The 26,471-nt window shown below is 45.7% G+C and overlaps 1 protein-coding gene across 1 annotated transcript in view; it reads right to left on the minus strand.

Moving 5' to 3' along the window:
- LOC108665309 overlaps positions 1–24,461 on the minus strand; it is a 32,244-nt gene extending 7,783 nt beyond the window's left edge. The window contains exons 1-15 of the mRNA XM_018152047.2: positions 24,003–24,461; positions 11,809–12,026; positions 8,661–8,805; positions 7,907–8,032; positions 7,445–7,617; positions 6,906–7,106; positions 6,173–6,326; positions 5,596–5,711; positions 5,107–5,259; positions 4,238–4,472; positions 2,389–2,510; positions 1,861–2,016; positions 1,473–1,559; positions 1,157–1,231; positions 599–736 (exon numbers count right to left, since the gene is read on the minus strand). Of these exons, the coding sequence (XP_018007536.1) occupies positions 599–736; positions 1,157–1,231; positions 1,473–1,559; positions 1,861–2,016; positions 2,389–2,510; positions 4,238–4,472; positions 5,107–5,259; positions 5,596–5,711; positions 6,173–6,326; positions 6,906–7,106; positions 7,445–7,617; positions 7,907–8,032; positions 8,661–8,805; positions 11,809–11,841 (1,914 nt within the window). The 5' untranslated portion in view covers positions 11,842–12,026; positions 24,003–24,461. The remainder of the gene's footprint in view (positions 1–598; positions 737–1,156; positions 1,232–1,472; positions 1,560–1,860; positions 2,017–2,388; positions 2,511–4,237; positions 4,473–5,106; positions 5,260–5,595; positions 5,712–6,172; positions 6,327–6,905; positions 7,107–7,444; positions 7,618–7,906; positions 8,033–8,660; positions 8,806–11,808; positions 12,027–24,002) is intronic.
- Between the last annotated feature and the right edge of the window lie 2,010 nt (positions 24,462–26,471).

The raw sequence follows: 26,471 nt of genomic DNA on the forward strand, positions 1-26,471 counted from the left end.
TCCATTCAAGCATTGAAGGTTTAGGGATAGGTGGGTATGAACTAAACACTTAAGCAACTCAAAAATTTATGGTCCACACAGAACGTACCAGCAACTAAAGTTTAGGATCAACTCTGAATAGAAACTGGAAAAGCTAAAGTCTCGTCCGATACGACAAAGTAAATTGCACAACTTGCATAAGTGAACTAAAAAGATGCATTATGATGAGGCCTGTTTATGCGACAAATTGTTCATGAAAATTCATTGGAATATAAAGAATCGGTAACGCGTTGAACTGTAACTGCTTGCTAAAACTCTGGGTCTGGCCGACCATATGCTGTCCGTGTAGGAATGGTACGTCCACTAACGGCCAGGTAGGAATAGCATAATAACAGTTGAGCTGGATGGCAAACAAAACAAACGATGAAGAAATAACGATTAGTTTCTGACTTGATTCTAAGAGACTACAGTCCCTTTTGGAGAAATGGTGGGGCTTCTGACGCCTTCTCCTTTTATCCCTCAGCTCTCCTTCTCCTCCATGGCCCTAAAATGGGCAATGTTGTACTGAGGGCCACGACATGGGGAATCACGGAGAGCTGTCCGAGTCTGAGGAACTCACGGGTTTGGGATCGCAGTGCTGGGTGGGGGCTTCGTGCCTCCTGTCCGTAGGCTGTTCGTGTTGTACTCCACCCGTAGGTGCTTCATCGCATGTGGCATCGGGCGTCTGATGGTTTACTTCTTGCTCGTCAGGTTCCTCCTGCAACATCCGCCGGGGATGAGAGCCGCCGAGCCGAGGAGGATGAGAACCCAAAAGTCGAGAAGGAAGAGAACCGCAGAGCCGCCAAGGATGAGGACCGCAGAGCCGCCGATGAGAACCGCAGAGCCGCCGATGATGAGAACCGACGAGGAGAGGGAAGGAAGATGGGGGGCGAGCATTAGAAAGAAGGACAAGAAAGTGAGGTCAGCCGACAGCGCCAGGCGAGGGGACCATTGCCCGTCAGGCACCGAGAATTTGTGGCGTCACTGTCAGTCATTTGTGGCGTCAATTTCCGTCATTTGTGGCGTCACTGTCAGTCATTTGTGGCGTCAATGTAAGTCATTTGTGGAATCAATGTCCGTCATTTGTAGCGTCAATGTCCGTCATTTGTGGCGTCAATGTCCACACTGTAGTTCTCACCTTCACGGGTGTGGCCGCAGTTGCTCCACCGCTGTCGCTGCTGCCCACCGCCGAGAGCCGCGCCCCCCGCGCGTTCTGTGGACGCAACATCGTCAATAATCGGCACCCTGCAGGTGCTGGTGATGCATATCGCTTGGGTGATACGTAGTTCGTTTGGTGTAAGTATAGCTACACTTGTGTGGTAACTGGTACATACCGTGCTTATTTGGTATACGAATAGCTATACTTGTGTGGTACATAGCGTGTAGACATAGATATTGCTGTACTTGTGTGGTCTCCACGTCACCAACCTTCAATTATCCGTGCCTATCCTCACCTTGTATTCTCTGTCGTAGCCAGCCTCAAGGCACTCAGGACACTCCCAGCAGTTGGGGTAGTCGGGGATGATCTTGCCCTCCACTCCCTGCAGGTGAGGAGAACATTAGGGGGTTAGGGAGATGTGGGATGAAAGTTAGAGTGCTGTGGCCTCCAACGCTGGGGCATTCTTACAATAGGCCCACGAAGAAGCATGACAAAGAAAAGCGGTGCCAATGCTATGAAAAAGGGATTGCGTGAGACGGAGGACAGCTAAGAAATCCTCTATCAAATGAAGGCCTGAAATTTAACTCGAGATTGCAGCGCGCGGCTTGCACCTAGGGCGGTTAGGGTCAATCATATCGAGCGAGACATTTATGTAACATTTATCATACCGCCTCGCCACCCACCTGGACTACGACACACTCGGGGTGGGAGACCTTGTAGCACACTGAGCACTCCATGAGTGTGCTGGGATGGTCGTGGCGCGTCTTCTTGTCAGCCGCCGACTGCAGGAAGCCGTCCAGGGCGCACACGTAGCACACCGCGGGGGCAGGGAGCAGCGGCTGGGGGTGAACAAAGTTAGGGTACGGTAGGACGGTCGATCAATTCAATCAAAGCTACATTACAGTCTCATCAATTACCTATATGATTACTTATTTGTGAACATGCAAGGAAACAAGCATTTGATGCTCAAGAGCTATAACCAACTTGACAATATAATATACATGTGTACGTGAATTCGTATAATTGGGCAGAAGTTGTTTCTTAATGCAAGTTTCGTTGACGACGAGATAGTATCTCTTATTAGTGTGCATTTGCATCGTGTTTCACCAGCACCAGCTAATGTCGGCTGCGACACTCTTCAATCAGGGACAGTCTTTCAACTCGAAACACTCATCAACCAGGTGCACACCTCAACCAGAGACACTCCTCACCTTGGGACACTTCTTGAGCTTGCAGCGCTGCTTGAGGATGCCAGAGCCGCCATATTTGGTCATGTCGATGCAGAAGGAACACGTGCGGCAATCTGGGCGCGTGCACTGCTCGCACACGCGGCCTGCGGGGGGGAGGTGTGTCAGGGGTGAGGGGAAGATGGGCGGCAAGGAATACCTGAGGCAGTCTGGTAAGATGTTAGTCCCTCTTGGCTTATAGCCTTTGGCTGATTTTCAATTACAATTGTCGTATGAGCCATCACTAAACAAGCAAGAGGGGAGCGAGGTTGGGGCTAATGGCGAGGGAAGTGTAGGTGGTAAAGGAGGGTGGCCGCTAAAGACCTGACAGTGTAGATGCCAACAGCTTCATTTGGCTTACTGTTAATTTGTAGTGTGAAAATTTCTTCACACCACACTGCATCACGTCCCACTCTACCACAACACCACACTGCTCCACAGACCACGATGCACCACAATACAACACTGCACCACAACACAACACCACATTACACCACACTGCACCACCTTATGACCTTATGATGAGTTTAGGACGTCGTAGTCCAAGGTCACGCTGATGCGCCGCCTTCGTCGTCCTCCGTCTCCGAGTCGTCGTCGGATGTAACGTTGGACGTGTTCCGTCTATTTGCCCTCATTTGGGCCAGCTGATGCAAGATGCTGTTGCTTGTCACTTGCTGAGGGTAGTTTCCCATTACTGGACAGTCCGGGATCTTTCTCAACCACTTGTCCAGTCGTCTCTTGAATGTTGCAAGGGNAGACATGTGACACGAGAGACATGCGAGACACGAGAGATATGTGAGACACGAGAGACATGCGAGACACGAGACATGTGAGACACGAGAGACATGTGACACGAGAGACACGAGAGACGTGTGAAACACGTGAGACACGGGGGGAGAACAAGTGAAGGGAAACTGTCGTTTCCAACTGAGAAACATTTTGTAGTAACTGTCGTTCCCAAAATCACATTTTGAATCACTTCTAGTTACGAGGTAACACGCATTAGGTAGTCGCGCCATATACATTGCGTTAGAACCTTTGAGCTGCGCGACTGCGGCTAGTCGTGATCGGCGGTAGCGGCAGCAGCGGTAGTTACTAGTTAGTTGATTGCCCGCTGTCTACCGGAGCGATCTAGTTCAGAGCGCTGTCTGCACCTGAGCAATATGGTCTGCTAGTAGCTACCGTGACTTTATGCTTGTTGCCGTGCGCAATATCTCATGCGCAATGAAGTGTTATGTCGTGTTTATCAATTTTCACTGGTGAATGTTAATTTAATGTAATAAGCTACTAATCTATTTTACCTGGTGCAAATTACGATTTTAACGAAGGTCATATCAAATAAACAATATTAAGCATTACCTATCCTGATTTTAATCCTTCACAATAGAAACAACAGAGGACACGTGAGCCCTTTAACAGACACATTTTGATTAAATGCATAATTAAGGCATTGGTATAAATAGATTAGCACAGTCGCCTGAAAGTTCGTTCACATCTTGTTGCTTGAGCTTTGAATGCGCCATCGTATCCTGACCGAGAGCAGCGATAGGTAAACTATGAGAGTTTGCATGTTATCAGCCGAGTACCAGTACAGAGCTCAGGCACGGTGACGATGGTATGGGGGACACTGAAGAGGTTATGGTTAGAAATGATGAATTTGTAGGAAACGTGAGACATGTGAAGTATGGGAAACAAGTGAGCTACGCGCGCAGGGCCTCGGTATCAAGGACTCGAGACACATGGGGGTATGGGGGACAAGCGAGACGCGTGGGAGTGTAGGAATCAAAACGCAACGTGGGTACGTTTGATTTCAAGCGGGTGAGCTTGATGCTACGCGGGTACGTGTGATGTCTCGTGGGTACGTTAAATATCACGTGGATAAGAGGCACGGGGTCGGCCAGCAGGTCGGGCACGTGTACCTGGATAAGAGGCACGGGGTCGGCCAGCAGGTCGGGCACGTTCTTGCGGCTGTTGGGCAGCGAGTGCAGGTACATGACGATGGCCTTGAGGCCGTGCAGCTCGTAGCGCGTCACGTGCACGTGCTTCTCCTCCGCCACGTGCTTCTCATCCTGCCGGGGGTAAACGAAGTGAGCACGAGTGCGTCAGCATTACTTAACAGAGATGTCCCCAAGACAGTGGGAGAGCCACGCGCCTGAGAGGCATCAGCTGCTTGACAGGTGGCGGGACACAGAATTCATGCGCCTGGAGGCAGCGCTAAGCATATGCGATAGGATAACATAACGCCACACTGTGCGGCAGAATAACATTTACACAATTTACATACAAAAGTTAGATATAATATATACACAATACGTCATTATACGACGCATACACACTAACGACAAGACATACTAAAAAACTGAATAAGTTAGAAACTTTTTACCTCAGACCAGACATTGATCTCATGGACGAGTCAAGCCTGTGGTTGTGGTATAGGCAGATCTTAAGGGAAGTTAATTTTAAGGTAGGACGCTTTCGCCGTGTCACTTACGGTTGATATAGGTCACCGGGACTTACGGTGAGGTTGATATGGGTCACCGGGACTTACGGTGAGGTTGATATGGGTCACCGGGACTTACGGTGAGAATGATATGGGTCACCGGGACTTACGGTGAGGTTGGTATGGGTCACCGGGACTTACGGTGAGGTTGATATGGGTAACCGGGACTTACGGTGAGGTTGGTATTGGTCACCGGGACTTACGGTGAGGTTGGTATTCTTAACGGCGGCCAAAAGCTTTTCGTGCTCGGACTGCGGCAGACTGAGGTGGGTGCGACCGAGAAGGACGTGTACGTATCTCTCTAAGACGTACCACAGCATCTCCGTGAAGAACGGGTACCTAAACTTCTGTGGTACCTGTGGGGCGTGAGATACGTTAAGGGCATGAGGTCCGCAGGGTACTCGAGATCATAAGTGGCACGTATTTGGCACCTAAGCTCTGCCACGTTGACGTCGCCTCAATGGAACAATTTACCCTATGTGGCAACTACTGTATTGAAATGCGAACAAATAATCTTGTCTTCAGAGAAACAGCTAAAATCGTGAACAAATTGTGCTTAGTTCTAAAGGACCATTCTAGCTGTTTTCAATGCCGTAGCACACCACACACGCCACACTCCCACCACACACGCCACACTCACACCACACACGCCACACTCACACCACACACGCCACACTCCCCAAGCCACTCACATGTGTGGTGTCCTCGACTTGTGCCACGCGCAGCTGCTTCTCGATGCCGTAGCTGTGCAGGAAGTTGCCGCCGAACACAAGCGAGTCCTCGGGCGTGTACACTGCGTGGATCCAGCCTGCGGCACGAGGAAGTGTGTGAGAGCTGCACGTGTACGTGTGTTACAAGAGAGCTGCACGTGCACGTATATAAGAAGAGAGCTACACACGCACGTGTATAAGAAGAGAGCTGCACGTGTTTAAGAAATGAGCTACACGTGTGTAAGAAGAGAGCTGCATGTGTGTAAGAAGAGCTGCACGTGTACGAGAACCGTAAGTGTAGTATGTGTGCGAGAGCTCCGACGAGCGCGGCACGTGCGCTATGTACGAGGCTCATGTACAAGATTGTAACACTTTCACCTCAATGATATATAGAGAAAAAGACTGCGTATCGAAAAGGAATTGATGGGCTATTATCAATACCATTTTTATGAATAATGTAAAGAAACCCGACCAACCCAACACACAGGAGGCGGCCACGAATGGAGCTCAACAAGCCATGGGGAAGAAAACGTGCTGCCCGTGGGGATGGAGGACGTACCGGTGGGGATGAAGAACGTGTTCCCCGTGGTGAGCTCGATGCGCTCGCATTTGTCGACGGTGTCGCCGAAGAAGACGTCGCCCTGCTTGCCTGAGAGCACCCACGCCTCGTAGCGCTGCAGGTTGTTCTCCGTAGGGGGGATGAGCCAGAAGATCTGAAGGTGAGAATGACTCAAGTTTCGCGCGTGAGGCTATGAACACGCGGCAGGTTCCCTCCATGGAAAAGGATCAGCCAGAAAATCTGAAGCGGTCATTGGAGGTTACACACGGCTTTAAGGTGGGATGATAACCTACACGAGGATACTAAGCACTAGAAATGAGGGTTACAGTTTGAGGGGAGGGTTGGGGATAGAAACGCGTAAATGGGTAATTACAGTTTGGGGTGGGGTGAGGTTTATCTATACGCTTCAGGCCTCTTTCAGCGTGAGCATCAAATAATATCTGCTGAGGCGGAGGAAAGGATTGTAATCAAAGATCATAATATATAGTGGCCTACTCAGAGGATAACTGGTATATTTCGGATAATATATCCTTATTACATGCAGTGGCCTGCAGAATTGCAGAATATGTCGCTGTTACTCAGGACGCAAAGGTTCGCTTCCAGACATGGGAGAGGGGAGGGAAGAAGACGCCAGCGTGGCCGTGGGCGGTACCGGTTGAGACTCGTCATAATATTAAGGGATAAGTTAAGCAGGTAATGTGCATTATCTTAATGACGGTGCGTAGTTACATACCTTCCTGCCCCTGAGCACGTGGTACCACACTGAGGTGCCTCCGAAGTCGATGTGGAAGTCTGTGAAGCAGCCACCGACGGACATGAGGCAATACTTCTGCACCTTGGGGTACATCATGTCCTCCAAGACGTTCGTGGACGCCGTCTGCGCCTCCTTCAGGTGTCGTGGCCACACCTTCTCCACCCAGTCAACTTGTCGCACCTGCAACCATATCCATGATACTTTTGTGCTCCGAGGTGGACCAGGTTCACTGTGGTGCAAAGTCCAAACTGTGGACCAGACTCACTAAGGTTCACAGTCCTAACTGAGGACCAGATTCAGTAAGGTTCAAAGTCACAACTGTGAACCAGATTCAGTATGATTCACAGGCCTAACTGTGGACCAGATTCAGTAAGGTTCAAAGTCACAATTGTGCCAGATTCAATATGGTTTAAAGTCACAACAGTGGGCCAGGTTAATGGTTTACACCCAACAGGAGGCGCGAGACCTTCACAAGAAGATTGGAAGGTTCTTTAAAGGTATACGCGGTTCAAACTCACTACTGTTGGCGCCTGAACCAGGTTCTCGAGCTTGGTGTGTGAGAACTCGAGGCTGATGACGTTTAGGAGCTTGTCTTTGTCCTGGGATTCAAAGTATCGCTGCCAGTCCTTCATGGTCATCTCGACGTTTTTCTGCGTGGACACGTCCATCACGTCAAGCATACGCCGCGACCCTGCACAGCAGCCAATAACTCGGTGTAGGGGACGAATATAGAAGCCAGGCACGTGTTATTTGGGCTTAATATAGGCCAGTCAATCAAGTGTTATTTGGGCTCAACAGGCCAGTCAATCACGTGTTATTTGGGCTCAACAAGCAGAACCTTCACGTTGCTTGAGAGCAAACATAACAGCCAAGCAAATGACAGTTGGGCAAAACAGGCCAGAGAGTCAGGGCTGTCAGAAAATCAGTCAGTCAACGCACGTGACGAGTGTTGGCAACACGTCACTGGCGTCAGCACTCACCCACGGCTTGGCGCACGTCGCTGACGCTGAAGTCCTCGTCAGGAACGACGATGCCGAGCTTCTCCTTGGTCTTGAAGAGCAGCGGCCAGTTGAAGCCGTGCTGCTGGAAGTAGCCCAGCGAGAAGTCTGCACATTGTTGCAATGCAGGGTTAGCGCCAGGGCAAGTGATGGCTTGAATGAAGGTTTAGCTTTTCGATGACAGTTCATCAGCAGTTCACAGTCGGAAGGTAACTCGCGTTACCAGGCCTTTAGATAAGGACCGCAGCTAGCGTTATCAGGTCTTTAGTTAGGAATCGGTCTTGCAATTAAAGTCACTTACTCACCCTCATCACCCTGACCCTCTCTCATCACCCTGACCCTCCCTCATCACCCTGACTCATCACCCTGACCCACCCTCATCACCCTGACCCTCCCTCATCACCCTGACCTTCCCTCATCACCCCGACCCTCCTTCATCACCCCGACCCTCCCTCATCACCCTGACCTTCCCTCATCACCCCGACCCTCCCTCATCACCCTGACCCTCCCTCATCACCCCGACCCTCCCTCATCACCCTGACCCTCCCTCATCACCCTGACCCTCCTTCATCACCCTGACTCACCCTCATCACCCTGACCCACCCTCATCACCCTGACCCTCCCTCATCACCCTGACTCACCCTCATCACCCTGACCCTCCCTCATCACCCTGACCCACCCTCATTGCCCTGACCCTCCCTCATCACCCTGACCCTCCCTCATCACCCTGACTCACCCTCATCACTCATGTCCTTCACGAAGCCCCCCGTGAACTGGTCTGACGTGATCTTCTCCCCCAGGTTGAAGGTGTGGTAGCCCTCGATCTCCTCGTCACCCAGCGCCCAGTCGTCGCTGTAAAGCTTACGCTCCTTGCGCTCCCGCTGCACAGGGGGGGGGGCAGTTAGTTGCCAGGGGGGCAGTTAGTTGGGGTACACATCAGTTGGGGGCAGTACACATCACGCACTAATGTAAAGGTACACATCACAGCACACATCAATTGGAGGGGGCAGTACACATCGCGCACTAATGTCAAGGTAGTAGGTACACATCCCAGCACACATCAGTTCCCGCCATCGAAGAAATGGAGCGGTGCCGGCTACCCCACCATGGCCGATTATAAACACGGCTTTCTTATACCTACTCACCACGCACATCATCTCACCTCACCCACCACTCCCATCATGCTTGGTCTCAACCAAAAAAGACCCGTTCACCGAACCATCACTGGATCTCACCAGTCTTTGATACCGCCACTTACTGGGTTCTGATCAACGGCTTCTCCTCCTCTCAACTATGCAAATCAATCACCCGCTGGGTCTCAACTGCCTTAACGGCCGTTCGGCCTCGACGGAATTTCGTCACCAAACATCAAAACAGGCGTCCAACGGGGCTCAGTTTTTTACCTGCCCTCTAAAATCACTACGTCTCCAAAGCACCTCAACCGCCACCTAACACGAAAATCATCTCCTATATGCCGTAGAGTTTACCATCTACAACACCGGTCCAGATTCTGACCATCTCAACCAACAACACAACAACTGCCTGCCGCAATTCTGCGATTTTCCACTCTCCGAACCCTGGATATCTCAACCACCAAATCAACATAGCAGTCATTCTCATAACACCACACACGGCCTAGTGTCACTACCACACTTATGTCAAAATTAATGACTAACTCCTTCCGCTTAACACAGCCGAGAATTGCTTGGTCTAAAACCTTGATCACCATCACAGCTCACTTCCACCATGCATCCACCACAAAACCACGGCAGCGAAAGTTCCAAACGTAAAAACATACTAATAGCCCTCTCAGGAACAACTAACTCTACAGTGACAACACTAGAAGGTGTCATAATCTGGACCCCTATAACTTCTTGCAGCCACACCATCCGCCTCCAAACAGTTTAAAATGCTACACTGAGAACAATGAACGGATGTCACAATACAACAACCAAATTAAATAACATCTCCACTCTGAATGTCAAATGCTAAATGTTCACCAACAGACCGACCTTCTTTCTGCCCAATACCTCCAGCAATGCCACAATCCACAACACGCCTGCCACCAAATGACAGGAGCTAACCACCGACCTCGAAACATAAGAGACTCTGTGCAGCAAATACCGTAAAACGGGGCAATAAAGGAGCGTTTTTCGTTAGTTGAGCGTTTTTTAACAATAACAATTCGAGAGTTTTTCGTTAATAACTTCTTAGCATGAAAGGAGTTTGAGCTCATTTAAAAGGTCTTTGCGAGGGCTATCGCATGGCATCTCCGAAAAAAGTCTATATTCTATTCGTAAGGTGCCAGACGCAAAATAATATAGCCTCCCGAATTATCCCTGGGAACGGGATAATAAGGGACACTTGAAATAAAACTTAATTTTAAAACTTTTGAAGCATGCAGAGTGTACTCATCCATTACTAATAGTACTCTGAAGTCCTCTTCCTTTGTAGATGATCTAGATTCTAGATGTAGAATAAATGACATCTTCTGGGATTTTTACTTGTTTCTTCCTTCATTCATATGATATTACCATATCCATACGTTATACCATATTACTTATGTGACATAACCGTATCAATGGACATGCCATTGAGCATTTACAACAACCTTGTAAACTGCAAGCTTCATATCAGAAGCCATATAGCATTTATTACGTATCTGTAAGCTTACAGGACGGCTTGTAATTTCGCACCATTTTAATTGGGTTAAGCGAATTCACTATAACATACAAATATTGTAAAAAACATATCTAACCGGAAACAAAAAGGAATATTTTAGTGACAACCATAATTTTTTTTGAAAAATAAGTTTAGGTTACTTACTTATCATTCTATTTTGCCCGGTGCACAATTCTATCTATGACATTCTATTTGTGCACAATTTTCTGATGACCGACGATGCATTAATTTTTCGTCGAGTGAAATTTTTTTCGCTGAACGAGACAAATGTAATCAAAATTCATTGTTGTTAATTGATTTTTTCGTAAACTGGTGCCTTTGCTAATCGAGGTTCTACTGTAAATGCGTTTTTAGGGGTGTCCCTTATTACCCCGTCGTGCGGATATGAGCACAATTTTTTTCGCAATGAGCTACGCAAATTCTGTCGATCACGTTTGCAAACACCTGTGTGCAACTTTTATGGAAGTAACATTTTTTAATACGGCGAATATTTTTTTCTTGTTTCAGACCTTAGCAGAGGTACCTACTCTTCCAAAATCTCACATTAGACACTTTTTTCAGGGGATTATTTAGAGGTACCGTAGTAAATGTTTGATTTCTTAACTTGGTTTAGGCTACACAGATAGGAAAAATGTTGAACTTTACGCTACTATTTTTAGTTTTGCAATATTCCAATTAGTTTAGTTGCTACAACAATTCTACGAAATGTCGAAGGACTGACCCGATTTACCCCACCCGTCCCTCATTGCCCCGTTTGACGGCACATCAAGAGCTAGTAACACACTCCACACCAACGCCGCGCTGCTCAGAGGCGGGCCTCGTCTACTCAAAACAATGGACAAAGCTTAACAATCATTTACGAGATCAACAGGACAGACGATAGCACAACTTAACTTCGATCAATGCATACTACTTCTAGACAGTTACAGAATCAGAATGAACAATAATTAATCAGAATATACAACTCCTGCCATCACTCCTCTGATGATGTGCCCCACAATTGTGTCAATATCCCAAAATCCCTCAACACTGCAGACCTCTGAGCAGACTCGGCTGCGTCTGCATGTTTTTTCCATGCTCGGCTGGACCAGTGACACTGGAGCCGGGCACGAGGCAACAACAACACAACAGTCACCTCCTAAACGGAGGTGAAATCACTCCATTTACTCAGCTCATATGTGGACCCGTGTCCTCTCACTCACCAGCTTGGGCTTGTGTTCTGTCTTAAGCGACATCTTGATGCGGTCCTCCACCGAGCCCCACACAGAGTTGTCCTTTGTCTTGTCCTCGCCCCACTACCCTGCTGAGCCCCACACGGGCTTCTGCCTCACCACCTGCCCACTTCTCGCTTTGCCCCGCACAACCGGAACTTCACGGCGCTGGTCGCTGCTTGTGATTGCAATGAGGCGGCGTTCAAAGACTGCACAGAGAAAAGCAAAATTAGTCTGTTCCACAAGTTAGCACTACGTGTTTATTTATATTATTTCCACAAGAAATAGGAGACGACCAGAAGCTTGGACACTGTAAAGAAAGAAACAAGAGAGAAAAAATGTGAAGGCTGAGCCATGGTGGTTTCCATTGCACCGAGCAGACGCTCGCTCGCTAGCCTCATGGCTGCACGGAGCTGCTGAGCGAACGCTTCCAGTAACAAGCCTACCTATATGAACGCACGTTACGGGAGAGAGCATAGCTATACAAATAATATACATAAAAACATTAGTCTGCGATGTTGCTCCTTCTAACATTGACCGACACATGGTGGACGTTTCCTTGGTGTTCTGGTTCTTCGGTGGCAGTGACGTTCTCGTTGGTGTTAGCGACGGCGTTGGCGTAGTTGGAGTTAGTTGCCATTTCGGGGTCCGTATTTTCCAGGCTGGTCGACAATATGGTTTGGGTGAATATGTGAGTGCTGTCTAGGTGGGTGTTTGTTCTGGGTCACCACTGAGGGAAGTCAGAGGGAATACTGAGGGAAGACTGAGGGATCACTGAGGGAGGTTGAGTAATCTCACTGAAGATTGAGGAATACTATTCGTTTAATATTGTGCTGACGATTTTATATTTGGCTGAGACTTCCCTAAATGTAGGTAGGGTAATAGGGGGTGCGGGTCCGTTTTCCAGTTTATTTAGTTTGGTGTCAACATGTACGTAAAATAGGCCCAGCGTATAGATATCACAACACTAATAAGGAACTACTAAGGAGGCACGGTGGCAACCTCTCGTGTTGGCGTCAGAGCAAGAGTGAGGGGCTCGGAATAGGCCTCCGGGAAACCGGAAGTCTTTCAAAATGTTGCCATCGTTAGGTATCAAATTGTGCTATGGTTGCTGTTCTAGTGTTAAATTTTATAATTGTTCGTATCGGATCTTAAAAGTATTATAAAACACTTCGCAAATTATGTTTGTTATAGTTGACTATGATTTTTGTTGTTACTGACCGTTGTTACTGACCATTGTTACGGATGACAATATGTACAATATTGAGTTAGCAAGATGTCTACGTCTATCTTATTCTAACAATACTGCCGAGATCACTACAGATGCAGTGTACCTCGATTTTGCCAAGGCATTTGACAGTGTCCCACATGAGCGGCTGTTGCGGAAATTACAGGCTTTGGAATTGACAGCAATGTACTCAAATGGATAAGAGATTTTCTAGTAGGGAGACGCCAACGTGTCAGTATTAATGGGTCCGTATCAGACTGGGCTCCATTGCGCAGCGGCGTGCCACAAGGAAGCGTTCTCGGGCCTGTTTTATTCGTTGCGTTTATAAACGATCTGCCAGAAGCTGTGTCTAGCGTGTGCTCGATGTATGCTGACGGCACAAAAATTTATAATACAGTGAAGAATACGTCGCAAAAAGTACAGTTACAAGGTGATCCTGGCAGGCTGGTTGACTGGGCTGATAAGTGGCAGCTGCTTTTAACGCTGACAAAGTTATCCACCTTGCCAAGAATAATGAACAGCAAGATTACAGTATGAGAAGACACGGTTGCAACGACAGGGTGATGATGTCGAAGTCGACAATGGAAAAAGACTTAGGAGTTAATATCGACAATGAGTTGAGAAATTTTCTAAGCATATTGAAGGTCAAGTTAATAAAGCCAATAAACGACTTGGATTGATTAGACGCTTTTTCGAGTTCCTAGATGCAGAAGCTATGAAGCAGTTGTTTGTTGCTGTCGTGCGCCCGAACCTAGCCAGAGTTTGGAAACGTCGAGTGGTCACCGAAACTTGAAAAGGACAAAAATTTAATAGAGAGTGTTCAAAGACGTGCAACAACTTCCAACAAGGATAATTCCGGGCTTGAAAGGCAAGTCCTATGGAGAAAGATTAAAGATTATGAAGCTTCCAAGCCTCAGTTATCGACGTCTGCGTGGGGAACTCATTGAAACATACAAGTATACTAATGGCTTATACAAGGTCCCAGAATGATTGCTAGAATTTGAAACGAGAACCAACACCAGGGGCCACGGCTATAAACTGAAAAAAACTGTGTTGTAACACATCCATACGACAACATTTCTTCTCGCTTCGAGTCACCGACATGTGGAACAGCCTCCCTGCTAGCATCGTTGATGCTCCGAATATGAACGCCTTCAAAAACAGACTAGACGAAGCTATGCAGGAGCATATGTTCAGTCCTAAAATGCCTAGCAAATTACGGACCAGGCAATAAGTCCAGCAGCTATCTCAATCAATCGTCAGTTATGGAATGATCGGGTTCCAAAGGCCGGATCCCTTGTGAATCAAGTCACGAAAAATTCAAGAATCGGACACAGCATCACAGCCCAGTACATGACACAGCATCACCGCCCAGCACATGACACAGCATCACAGCCCAGTACATGACACAGCATCACCGCCCACATGACACAGCATCAAGCCCAGTACATGACACAGCATCACCGCCCAGCACATCACACAGCATCACAGCCCAGTACATGACACAGCATCACCTTCAGTGCCGACACTTCTATTCTAATTGTCCGAACAGTGTTCACGCTGCAGAGTAAAACTGCCCTGGCTCACGGTGTTACAACGCAGTCTGCGGTTTTCCCCAGAGGTTGAGTGTTATCTGACATGCTTGCGCTGGACTTTGGCTCCAAAGCTCATTCAAGAGTTATATGCACAACTTTTGGCAGCCCTCCCAAACTTCGTTGGTTATGAAGTCTTCAAATAGGCTGTATGGGCCGTATAAAAGAAACTTTATTATGTTTGAAAATGAGTTGTGATAAATGCTTGTTTTGACAAATTACCTACTGCACTTTCTTAGAAATTATTATCACAAATTGGATGATACATCGTTGAGCTCTCTTGTGTTATGGATTACAGGTATACTTCAATGAAAAGGGAACTGAGCATATTATATTGATTAACCATCACTGGGATTTTTGAAGCTACAGAAGTCATGGTTCCGAAACATGGAAACTTTTTCTCGACATTTCATTTGCCGTATAAAATATTCTAACTTTTAATTAACATGTATCTACGGCAGAACAAGCTGAACATTTTTCAATCAATATTTAACTATTAGTCTATTTAATTAGCTGCCTTATCAGAGCTTTTCCAGCAACATGCTCCCCACAGCTACGTCCTACGTGCGTTTGGTGTGCAAACTGCAACATGCTGTAATGTGTTCGTTAGTATATCGCGTGTTTAATTAATAATTGTTATTTACGCAAAACGGTTTAAAAAGTATATACATATTCTTCTAATGTCTATATTCATTTATAAACTTCTTAAATCTTGAATTTTAGAAAATAAAGTTGAATGTTAATGATCTAATATAAAAACAAATGAACCACAACAACGAACAACGTAGCCTACCTACCCTGGCTACCCATGGTTGAATTACCTAATACATTTATTTATTATATATGTATTAATTCATCCATGTACCTACCTACCTAGCCTAACTGGTTACTGGTGTCTTGCTGGTCAGCCTGGACCCTGGACTCACGTCATCGTCACGTAGATGGTAGACTCAGTACCTAGACAGTTGTCGGTTGATATGAATTTCATCTTCCTATAAGGCTATGTGATAATATTTGAATGTAATTAATTACAAAGGAGTTTACCAGACCAACATGACCAACAATTTTGTAAAATTGAGCAAAAGCCACCTGTGGGCTGTGGCTGACTGGCTTCTGGCTCAGTCTGGCTAGTGGCTGTAGCCTACTGCGGCACGCCGGCACTGCCTAGGGCTAGGCTACTCAGTGCCAAAATAAAGGCTAGTAGGCACTCTAGGCAGGCAGTAGGCACTACTGCACTAGGAATAGCCTACTAGGTCCTAGGCTCAGTAGGCTGTATTGCTGTAATGGTCAATGGTGTAAGTGTAACAACTGTAACCAGTGGCAAGTGGCAACCATGAGTCTGTACTCTGTGTCACTTTGTGAGACTGTGACATAATGACATTGATGGGCTAGACCCATGAAGGCGATAAAATTCCCATGCTTGTGGTAAATTTTCCAATTTTTTAGCCAAGGATTGGTGATTGGGTTTATCCTACTTAGGGTAAATGCAGTATATTCCAACATCGTGGGTAATTCTGACACTTCTTGATTTTTTTCCTTTATATTAAGCTTTTTCTTAATCTTAGTGGTATTATTGCAGATTAACTACCGTCAATGCCACTAAAGTCGCCACCTCACTAAAGTCGCCACGCTGCAGGTAAAAGGAAATATTTATTAAAATCGACCCAATACGAACATTTCGTTATCATAGGAAAATACTAGAACATTTATTAATATTGCCTAAAGATAGTAGAATGCATTTTCGACAATTGATTTGTTATTAGATTTGAGATTTCAAATCAACATGACGAAAATTCGTTGAGCGAAACGAATTTTTTCATTCTGCTTGATGAACAAGCATCAAACAGACCCCATACATCACACAGCATCATACAGACCCCATACATCACACAGCATCATACAGAGACCCCATACATCACACAGCATCATACAGACAGCACACATCACAAAGCATCAAACAGACCCCATACATCACACAGCATCATACAGAGACCCCATACATCACACAGCATCATACAGACAGCACACATCACAAAGCATCATACAGACCCCATACATCACAGCGCTGCCGTCCATTTCACGACCCGCGCGTCTCACGTAGGAAGGCGGCGGCACCTCCCACCCCCACCACCCCAGCTCGCTCTAATTTACCCCCGCTCGCTCTCACCCCCGCGGCAACGTTTGCATTCACGCGCAGCTAACTTTTCTTCGCGCAAGTTATGCCGCGGAATCTTGATAGCAATATCACGTGGTGGAAGATTTTGAACTCATCCAAATGATTAATACAGGCATTAGGTTGATAGATGCAAAGATACCAATTCATCCAACGCAACATTGTATGGAACTTATAATATAATGGAAGATATAACGTTTCGTCGGCACACCGTGAACGCGCGGGATTCTCAGTGAGATAGCAATTAAGAGGACATGGCAGCGGCGATCCTAAGTTATTAGTGACGGACTATCGCAATAAATAACTATTCAAACTGCTCGCCACAGTAGAACTATGCACGTTTTTGAACAATTGAATATGCTAGATTGCTAGCTAACAACCTCTCATCAGGTTCCTTTTTACACGGAAGACATCAGTAAAAATTTGAATTGGAATGCATAGTAACAATAACAGAATTTAGATAATCATTCCCAAGTTATTTGCTTATGGGAATGGGTTAGTAACGTCAAATTTCGATCATGCGGATTTATTATTATATGCATTTCAAAATGTGATTCATTAACACGCCACAGATGTTATTAAAAAAATTGTGAGTTAATTCATCAGTTTGAATATATTCCTCATTCAAATTATATTTCTTCCGTATACAGGGGTTGGGTAAGATTAGGAAAATGCATTGAAAATCCACAAAGTATATATAGTAGCATAATTTAGGTTCACCTTTTGTGGCAGTTCCAAACTTTCCAAAAATATCTGTATAAACCTAAAATATCGATTAGCGAAAACAAAAAACAATTAAACATTGAAATATGTCAAGGTTTCATCGTTTATGGCCTTTTCAAAAATTATGATCTCAAAATGTTAATGAGTGTTCTGGAGCAAGAATTTTAGAAATTCAGAGCTGAAGCGGCGGCAGGCCGACACCACGCATGTGCTGGAATCACGACGGAGTTGTAGTGCTCTCTTGGTCCTTTAAAAATGCCATGAGATGGCTTTATTAAAGCGCTTTTGCAACAATAGACAAATTATCAGACCATGTATCAGGAGAAAAGAGAATAGCCAACGTACAAGCAAGGAAATAAATACTTTCATTCAGGAGCAGCATGACAAATTTCCAGCATGGCTTGAGGTGACTGATGCCAATTGATAGAGCTGACTAGCATATACAGACCTAGAACCTGGTGTGGCAATGTACTTCAGGGCAGACTAAGTGCTGAATTTAGTGCACGCTAGAGCTGCTGAATACAGGTCAAACAAACTGCTGAATTTAGGGCATGCAGGAGCTGCAGTTCATTGCTTGAAAGTCGTGAGCTGGGCGATGAGTTGTATAGTGATAGAGGGATGCAACAAACTGCATACGAGCAGTGAAGAGCAAAACAAGTTTCTGTTACTTTGTCATCAAGAACACTAGTCTTATAGTTCCATAAGAACCAATCAATGCGGATGGAGTGATCTACATTGTATCAGGCTGATGCTTTAGCCACGATGATGAAATCAGGAAAAGATAATTGAAAATAAAATAATGACTCAGATGCGTGTTAAGATGTACCATTTAGGTATAGGGTGATTCACCGAAACTTCCTGTTTTGTACTTCAAGCCAGGCAGCCGGGTGTTCTAGGAAAAGGGCGGAGAGTATAGCATATGAAAGGTAAGGTTATTAAGTTTTGTGCCAAGCATAGTCAGTTGTCACTATGCGTTGGACAAGTGGAAGCGTGCGCATGGTGTCGAGCCATATTTTTCTAACGGCAGTTTTGCAGAGTTGTCTCCATCTGAGACAACATTTTGCAGAGCGCCTCGTCTCCTTGAGAGGTGCCTTCCTTGGCCGGCCCGATCCCCCGATTTGGCTCCGTGTGATTTTTTATGGGGTTATCTTAAATCTATTCTTTAAAATGACTGTCCTAGAACCTTACCTCATTTGAAAAACAACATAGCCATGACATCTCCAACTTTCCCGTCAATTTGTTCTAGCGAGTTGAACGGAACTTCAAAAATCGACTAACTGAATGCATAGACAATGAGGGCCGTCATTTGTCCGATGTCTTCTTTAAATCTTAATGATACAAAAATTCAGCTCATATATTTTTCAATAAAATCTATATTGTATTATCTTTACTAGTTCATTTTTATTGAGCTTTCAAATCAGGAAGTTTAATCGAATCACAATATAAAACGATATTGAACTCAGGCGAGAGCAATTCATATTGAACTTCTGTTTACTAAGGCGATGCGCCTTGTTGCTAATACTATAGCAGCAACAACAGGACAAGATATACCGCCTAATAATTTATCCTTTCTAATTCAGACCTGAGACATACCACGGATATGCCATGGCGCGAGGTAGGCCACAGACATGCCGTAGCGCGAGGCAGGCCAGATATGCCATAGCGTGAGGTATGTCACAGACATGCCTTGGCGTGAGGCAGGCCACAGACATGCCTTGGCGTGAGGCCGGCCACAGACATGCCTTGGCGTGAGGCCGGCCACAGACATGCCTTGGCGTGAGGCCGGCCACAGACATGCCATAGTGTGAGGTATGCCACAAACATGTTATGACGAGAGGAACGCTACAGACATGCCACAAAAATATTTGCAGCTGTCATGTGAGCGTATGGGTTAAATCACGATTAAGAGTTAATCACGAGGTCAAAAAACGCCACGCCGGAAAATTGCCCAGATATTTTACACAAGAAGTACATATTTGAACAAATTTGTTGATATTGGAACAGAGAAGAAAAATTGTTGCGGAAGGGTAAGATTTAGCTTTATACAGACGGAGCCGAGAGAACGAATCGCTGGATTAGCCAATACTATTCGTACCTAAAAAGCAAGGTAACGAGTTACCGGCGTTAGACAAAAGGCTGATGTGAAGACGAACGGCGTCCAACAATTTCTTGAGCGCAGCACGCAGCACTGCTGAAGAAGTCCTGATTACATTGCAGCGTCTCGAAGAGAGCATGTTACCGTACTCGTGTCAATGCTACAGTAAGCGTGTCAATGTTATAGTAAGCGTGTCACTATAAAAAAATTTTAAGAATACTGCTCCGATTACACACTCACATTGCACAAAACATCACGCACGCAATCGCGTCACTATGCAGGCTAGACGGGCAACATTCAGAAAAAGAGTGAAATATGTCCTTCATCGCGTCACTATGCAGGCTAGACGGGCAACATCCAGAAAAAGACAGTGAAATATGTCCTTCATAGCTCCACTATGCAGGCTAGACGGGCAACATCCAGAAAAAGACAGTGAAATATGTCCTTCATAGCATCACTATGCAGGCTAGGCTTGCACTGTTCAGGAAACTGACAGTGAAATACGCCCTCCATCATGTTTCTATCGAGCTTCATCATCAAGCATCTAAACACTGACATCTTTTTAAAATAAAAATTTAATAGCAAGAATATTAAAAATCTTTGAACGTAATTCTCACTAATTTTCACTACAAATAATGAATCACATGCACGGTGAACTTTGTATTTCACTTGCTAGCAAATTTGAGGCATGCAAAAAATTTTAGCGACGAAAAACCATCAAAATGTGGTATAAGAAGTTAAGAACGACAGTGTGTACCGAGTTTCGCGTGCCTGCACACCACGTGTGCACAGTCTTTAACATGGATAATATAAAACAATCCCACAATACCTGATCAAAGTCAACTCGGCACTTAAGAAATATCTGGTGTTTACCCTGAAATAACTGCGCCATATGCTTTACACTGATTGTTATATAGTTAAGCTTCACCGAGAAGGAATTGTCGAAAGAATGCTGATAGAAGAGCTAGCAAGAATTCTTCGCGATAATTAGCAATGGCAAACGACGAAGTCTCAAACAAGCCGCGTTCTGAGCTGAAATACACGCTGCTGCAGACACACCAGAGCTGATATTTGAAGGCAGCCACGAGCGACGCGGTGTGCTGTGCTGCTGCCGTCAATATATATGCAGCACTTCATTCAAAAAATAATAGATTTTTCACTAATGACAGTCCGTGCTATGCTAAAACAGCAGTAGTTCAAGATAAGAACAGAAGTTCAAAATAGCAAGACCCATTAGTAATTATGCATCGCAAGCGCTGCATCAACAGCTACCTTCCTCCGCAAGCTCGCAGCAAGAGGCTACAGTTGTTCAATTAAGTCATGATGGGAAGCGGGCATATTTCAATTTAGTTATCTTCTGAAGTGAAGAAGAAAAAGTAAATTTTAAATCATACAGTGAAAAATTTTATTTATCTTCTGAAGTAAAGAAGAAAAAGTAAATTTTAAATCATACAGTGAAAAATTTGTCAACACTAGAAGCACGGCAGTTGTACACCACCTTGAGACACTGTGCGAGATCATTTTAACCTCGTGCGTTAATAATGGTTAAATACGTCTCTATTACCCCCGGAAACACGTTGGATGAATGAAATAATATTTCAGTTGCTAATTTACTAATTTGAGCGTTGTAAGCGACTTCTGCGTCATGTTGTTACGAGGCGAAGAGGAGTAAGTACTGTTGTTCAATCCTGCTGCCAACGTGTTATATATGAAACGCTCTCTAAACTTGTTCTGACATGTCTGAACACAACGCTACTAATCTATCAATTGGCAGTCTTGCAATTAAAACGTTCTTTGCGTCTGTAGGATGCTCTGTAAAAAGATAAAAGCTAAGTAAATCTATTATGAGGTCACAACGACCTCATCGTGGATGAAGGTAGAGCAGTCAATTGTCCTGAATACATTTGATGTATCAAATGATTATTACGTAATTACATATATGATGATGAAAAAATTATAAGTCACAAAATTCCGTGGCAGTCAAATGAAGCGTTTACATACTATGCCTATTTTAAATGCGATATGTGGTCATTTTGATCTCACTCTGCTTCTACTGTTAAACAGAATTTCCGTGGCAATCAAATGAACTGCGTTTACATACCTATTATGAATATTTTTAATTAATGCGATACGTGGTCATTTTGACCTCACCGTGCTTCTAGTGTTAAACAGAATAACTGACGGGATTAGTTAAAAAACAAGTTTCGGACTAATTGAAGGTGCAATAGTTAAATCTGGCTGTGACTAGTGAGTAGCAACCTTAGCGCTGAACAAGAAGCAAATGAAGGCCCGTGAATTGATACTTTTTTGTGGAATATTGGGATAATTTTTTGAGGAATTGGGCTTATCTACCATGCACGCCGTCTAAATTGTCATTCAAATGTATATAATAGTTACGTGAAAAGCTCAAAAACGTATTGAAACTGTAAAATAATCGAGTTTCATGCTTCATATAAACTTCGAGAGTGAACAAATGGAGAAATATTTAGTTAGTAGATGAGAATTGTCGAGTTCAGATGACATCATGGCAGAGCCATAACTCGCCCGGTGTTGCCACCGCGGCTGGCCAATCTTGATTGGAGGTGTAAAATTTCTCCAATGTCGTTTAAAAAGGAGAAAAGACAAGGAATAAATAGACTTGTGTTTACTAAGAAAAAACAAGCTTTTAAAATCGAACAGTTTTTCTCATTTAGTCAATAAATGGGCCTCAATATGGCGAAACAGGGAAATGATGCTGCGGCAGCAACAGCGTCTGGATTGACTCAGGTCCCAATAATCAGAAATGCCACACAAAAACAAAATTATTTTAATTATCAATTAGTATCTACCAATCAACGCTGAGTGATAGAGTTTATTGAAAATAATGAAATTTCTTAAAATTTCGGTTTTGGTGTGAAAATCGTAGTTAACTAGGTAGAGACTTGAGCATTAACCATCATGATCACGAGTTCCTAAAGACTTATTTAACTTGAAAACTTTGAGCACTTTTTTGGACAGCCCTTCGTAAGTCTGAATAATGGCAGGTGAGCACTGAGCAGACAATACCTCAAACATGGAAAAATTGATGTTATGCTTAGTTTTCATTCTTCTCGGAACCAGCATGGCATTAGAAAAACAGAAGCATTTCCACCTATTTTATTCACCACGGCCCACGAGCTCGACAGCCAAAATGATTCCAAATCGCAGACACGAGCGACGACGAATGCTGATCAACAGCCACCTACACCGCCTCAGCAACGTTCTCGGACCACATAATAACAGCAGCGTTTAGACTTCTCTATTATCCAGAGCATACACAGAGCTCAACAGCCTCCTAGCTTCACAAGAAGAGTTTACTGCACACAACACAGCGATGCCAAAATTATTGTCTGGGAGCTGCTTCATACAATTCAGACTGAAGGGTGGCCATCGAGTGAATTAATATTTTGCATTTTATGACCTGCGTTAACATTGATAAAATATACTATACGGTGTTCAACTTAATAAGCAGGAGACTTGACTGGTGCAGTCTTGACTCTTGAGAACGAAATTCGTACAAATAGGTTAAGATGCGCCAACGTCAGCACAAGACATGCTGACAAGAATTAGCAGTCAAGTCTGGCTGATTCTTGTCAGTATGAGCCTAACCTAAGCGCTGAAAAAGAAGCTAAGGGTGGCTCGTTAATTGGAATTTAACATGAGGAATATTGGGACAAGTAAATAAAAATTAATGCAGTGAATGCAGGCATGACGCCATATGTGCAGATAAAACGTTTGCCGCCGACTCAGGGAGTCGGCTAGGTCGAGTCGTGGAGGAGCGCCAGTTGGAGGTGTTGGCTTAGCTGCCATGCACGCCGCCTCAATTGCCCTTCAAATGTGTGTAATATTTACGTGGCACGTTCAGAAACGCAGTGAAACTATAAGAAAAGTTGAGTTTGGTGCTTCATAGAACATTAAAGAGTGATTAAACCGAGGAGAAGTTTGTCAAAAGACGAGAATTGACGAATTCAGATGACAGAGCACTCGCCCTGTGTTGCGACCGCGACTGGCAAATCTTGATTCGAGGTGCAAAATTTCTAAAATATCGTCAAGATGAAATAAAACACAGAAATTAATGGACAAAAGTGTTCAATAAAATAATATCAAATGTAAAATGTTGAAAAAATGCGCCAATTTTTTCTATAAATCAGTATCAATTTGACGAAACAAGGAAAGTGTGCTACGGCAGAAGAGGCATCGGGACGGCTTCAGATATTAATCAAGGGTAAAGCTGCAGAAACACTAACTCTGTATAAAAAACTAACATCTGCAAGTAAACGATAAGTGTTAATAGTAAAAATTATACTTGATACAAGATCTGGTTAAAAGGCCAATAAAAAAAATGGAAGCACATACCTTATTTGCGGCAACATTGTTGGAACGAACTGCAGTAAATCCCGTTTCAAGTTCAGATAAGAAAGAAGTATCTTCGAACAATAAACCCGACTGATTATAATGATCTCTAAAAATTTGAAACCTCCTTACTTTTAATAAATAAGACACAAAATTCCTGCAAAGGAAGCGTGAAGAGCACAACGTGGCGACGGAGCACAAAGAAATCAGCTTCTCGTCCACCCTCTCTCTCTAGCTGCACCACCTCCACTCCCCTTACCCCCTAGCCCTACCTTCTTCTCGACTCCACCGCCACTTGATAAGCCATGAAAACTAATGTCACAATTATACTGCATCAGCTATACTAAATTTCATATTCATTTGTGTTTCGCAATAGAGCACCAGCGTTACAAAGCCGTATATATCGTCAGAGACATAGAAAAGAACTGCGAGCTTCTGAAGTCGGCAGCCGATCTTCCTAGCCAGTAGCCGCCATGTTGGAGGTGGTAATCCCCCGTTTTAATTCTCGCACAGTCGCACGTAATTTCAAAGCAAACCTATGATATAGTGATTTCTTTGAGTTGTTTACATCAAAATTTGAAATCAGATTGGTTTGTATTATTCAGCTTTTGCACCCGTATGATGGTGAATCGACATTGATTATTTGAACTTATTAGTTGCGCCATCAACCCCCGCTCTAGTTACCCCCGCTCATCATCATCGACCAATCTGTGGCGGCAGAATTCAATGAACATGCGCACTTCATAACTCATTGTACTGATCGTAATTTGCAAGCTAAGCGGCTACGATGGATACATTTATTTCACATCTGGAGCGCGTATAGGGCATCCTATCTCTGAGTAAAGGAAGCGTTCACCCAGATCGTCTTCATCACGCTTCACTGAATGTCTAAGCCACGGCTGCCATTCCGGAGTACCATGACTAAGCTCAATGCACGGTAAATGTTGCAGACTTGCAGCTATATAGAAAGTGTGGTACCGTGCAACAGGCTGTGTGACCGGTAAATGTACCGTGTGGTGCGTGGACCCGTGCAGCAGGCTGTGTACCCGGTAAATGTACCGTGTGGTGCGTGGTACCGTGCAACAGGCTGTGTCCGGTAAATGTACCGTACCGTGTGGTGCGTGGTACCGTGCAGCAGGCTGTGTGCCCGGTAAATGTACCGTGTGGTGCGTGGTACCGTGCAGCAGGCTGTGTGCCTGGTAAATGTACCGTGTGGTGCGTGGTACCGTGCAGCAGGCTGTGTGCCCGGTAAATGTACCGTGTGGTGCGTGGTACCGTGCAGCAGGCTGTGTGCCCGGTAAATGTACCGTGTGGTNGCGCTGTAACGTGTTGTGGGCGCTACGGGCGCTGTAACGTGTTGTGGGCGCTACGGGCGCTGTAACGTGTTGTGGGCGCTACGGGCGCTGTAACGTGTTGTGGGCGCTACGGGCGCTGTAACGTGTTGTGGGCGCTACGGGCGCTGTAACGTGTTGTGGGCGCTACGGGCGCTGTAACGTGTTGTGGGCGCTACGGGCGCTGTAACGTGTTGTGGGCGCTACGGGCGCTGTAACGTGTTGTGGGCGCTACGGGCGCTGTAACGTGTTGTGGGCGCTACGGGCGCTGTAACGTGTTGTGGGCGCTACGGGCGCTGTAACGTGTTGTGGGCGCTACGGGCGCTGTAACGTGTTGTGGGCGCTACGGGCGCTGTAACGTGTTGTGGGCGCTACGGGCGATGTAACGTGTTGTGGGCGCTACGGGCGCTGTAACGTGTTGTGGGCGCTACGGGCGCTGTAACGTTTTGTGGGCGCTACGGGCGCCGTAACGTGTTGTGGGCGCTTCGCGGGCGCCGTAACATGTAATATGATACACTGGCTGTTTCAACTTGAACTATCAACTCGCTTATTGTAACGAGCGTAGAGAATATATATTTATATATGTACTACACCAGAAGGTTAGCTCCATGTCCTCAGTTTTGTGTCCAATTTACCAAGTGTGAGGCTTGAAAGTTTCTGAGAGGCGCGGAACTGTACATAACAAGGCAGTGCGAGACTCCAGAGCTCGCAATTGAATATTGATCTATTGATATAAGTGTGAGGCGGTGGTGGCAGGTGGGGCAGTGGTGGCAGGTAGGGCGGTGGTGGCAGACTGGCCGGTGGTGCAGTAGTGGCAGGTGGGGCGGTGGTGGCAGGTGAGGCGGTGGTGGCAGCTGGGGCGGTGGTGGCAGACTGGCAGGTGGTGCAGTAGTGGCAGGTGGGGCGGTGGTGGCAGACTGGCCGGTGGTGCAGTAGTGGCAGGTGGGGCGGTGGTGGCAGGTGAGGCGGTGGTGGCAGCTGGGGCGGTGGTGGCAGACTGGCAGGTGGTGCAGTAGTGGCAGGTGGGGCGGTGGTGGCAGACTGGCCGGTGGTGCAGTAGTGGCAGGTGGGGCGGTGGTGGCAGGTGAGGCGGTGGTGGCAGCTGGGGCGGTGGTGGCAGACTGGCAGGTGGTGCAGTAGT

Source organism: Hyalella azteca, unplaced genomic scaffold, assembly GCF_000764305.2.
Source record: "Hyalella azteca isolate HAZT.00-mixed unplaced genomic scaffold, Hazt_2.0.2 contig10482, whole genome shotgun sequence".
In the NCBI taxonomy this organism is placed as follows: Eukaryota; Metazoa; Arthropoda; class Malacostraca; order Amphipoda; family Hyalellidae; genus Hyalella; species Hyalella azteca.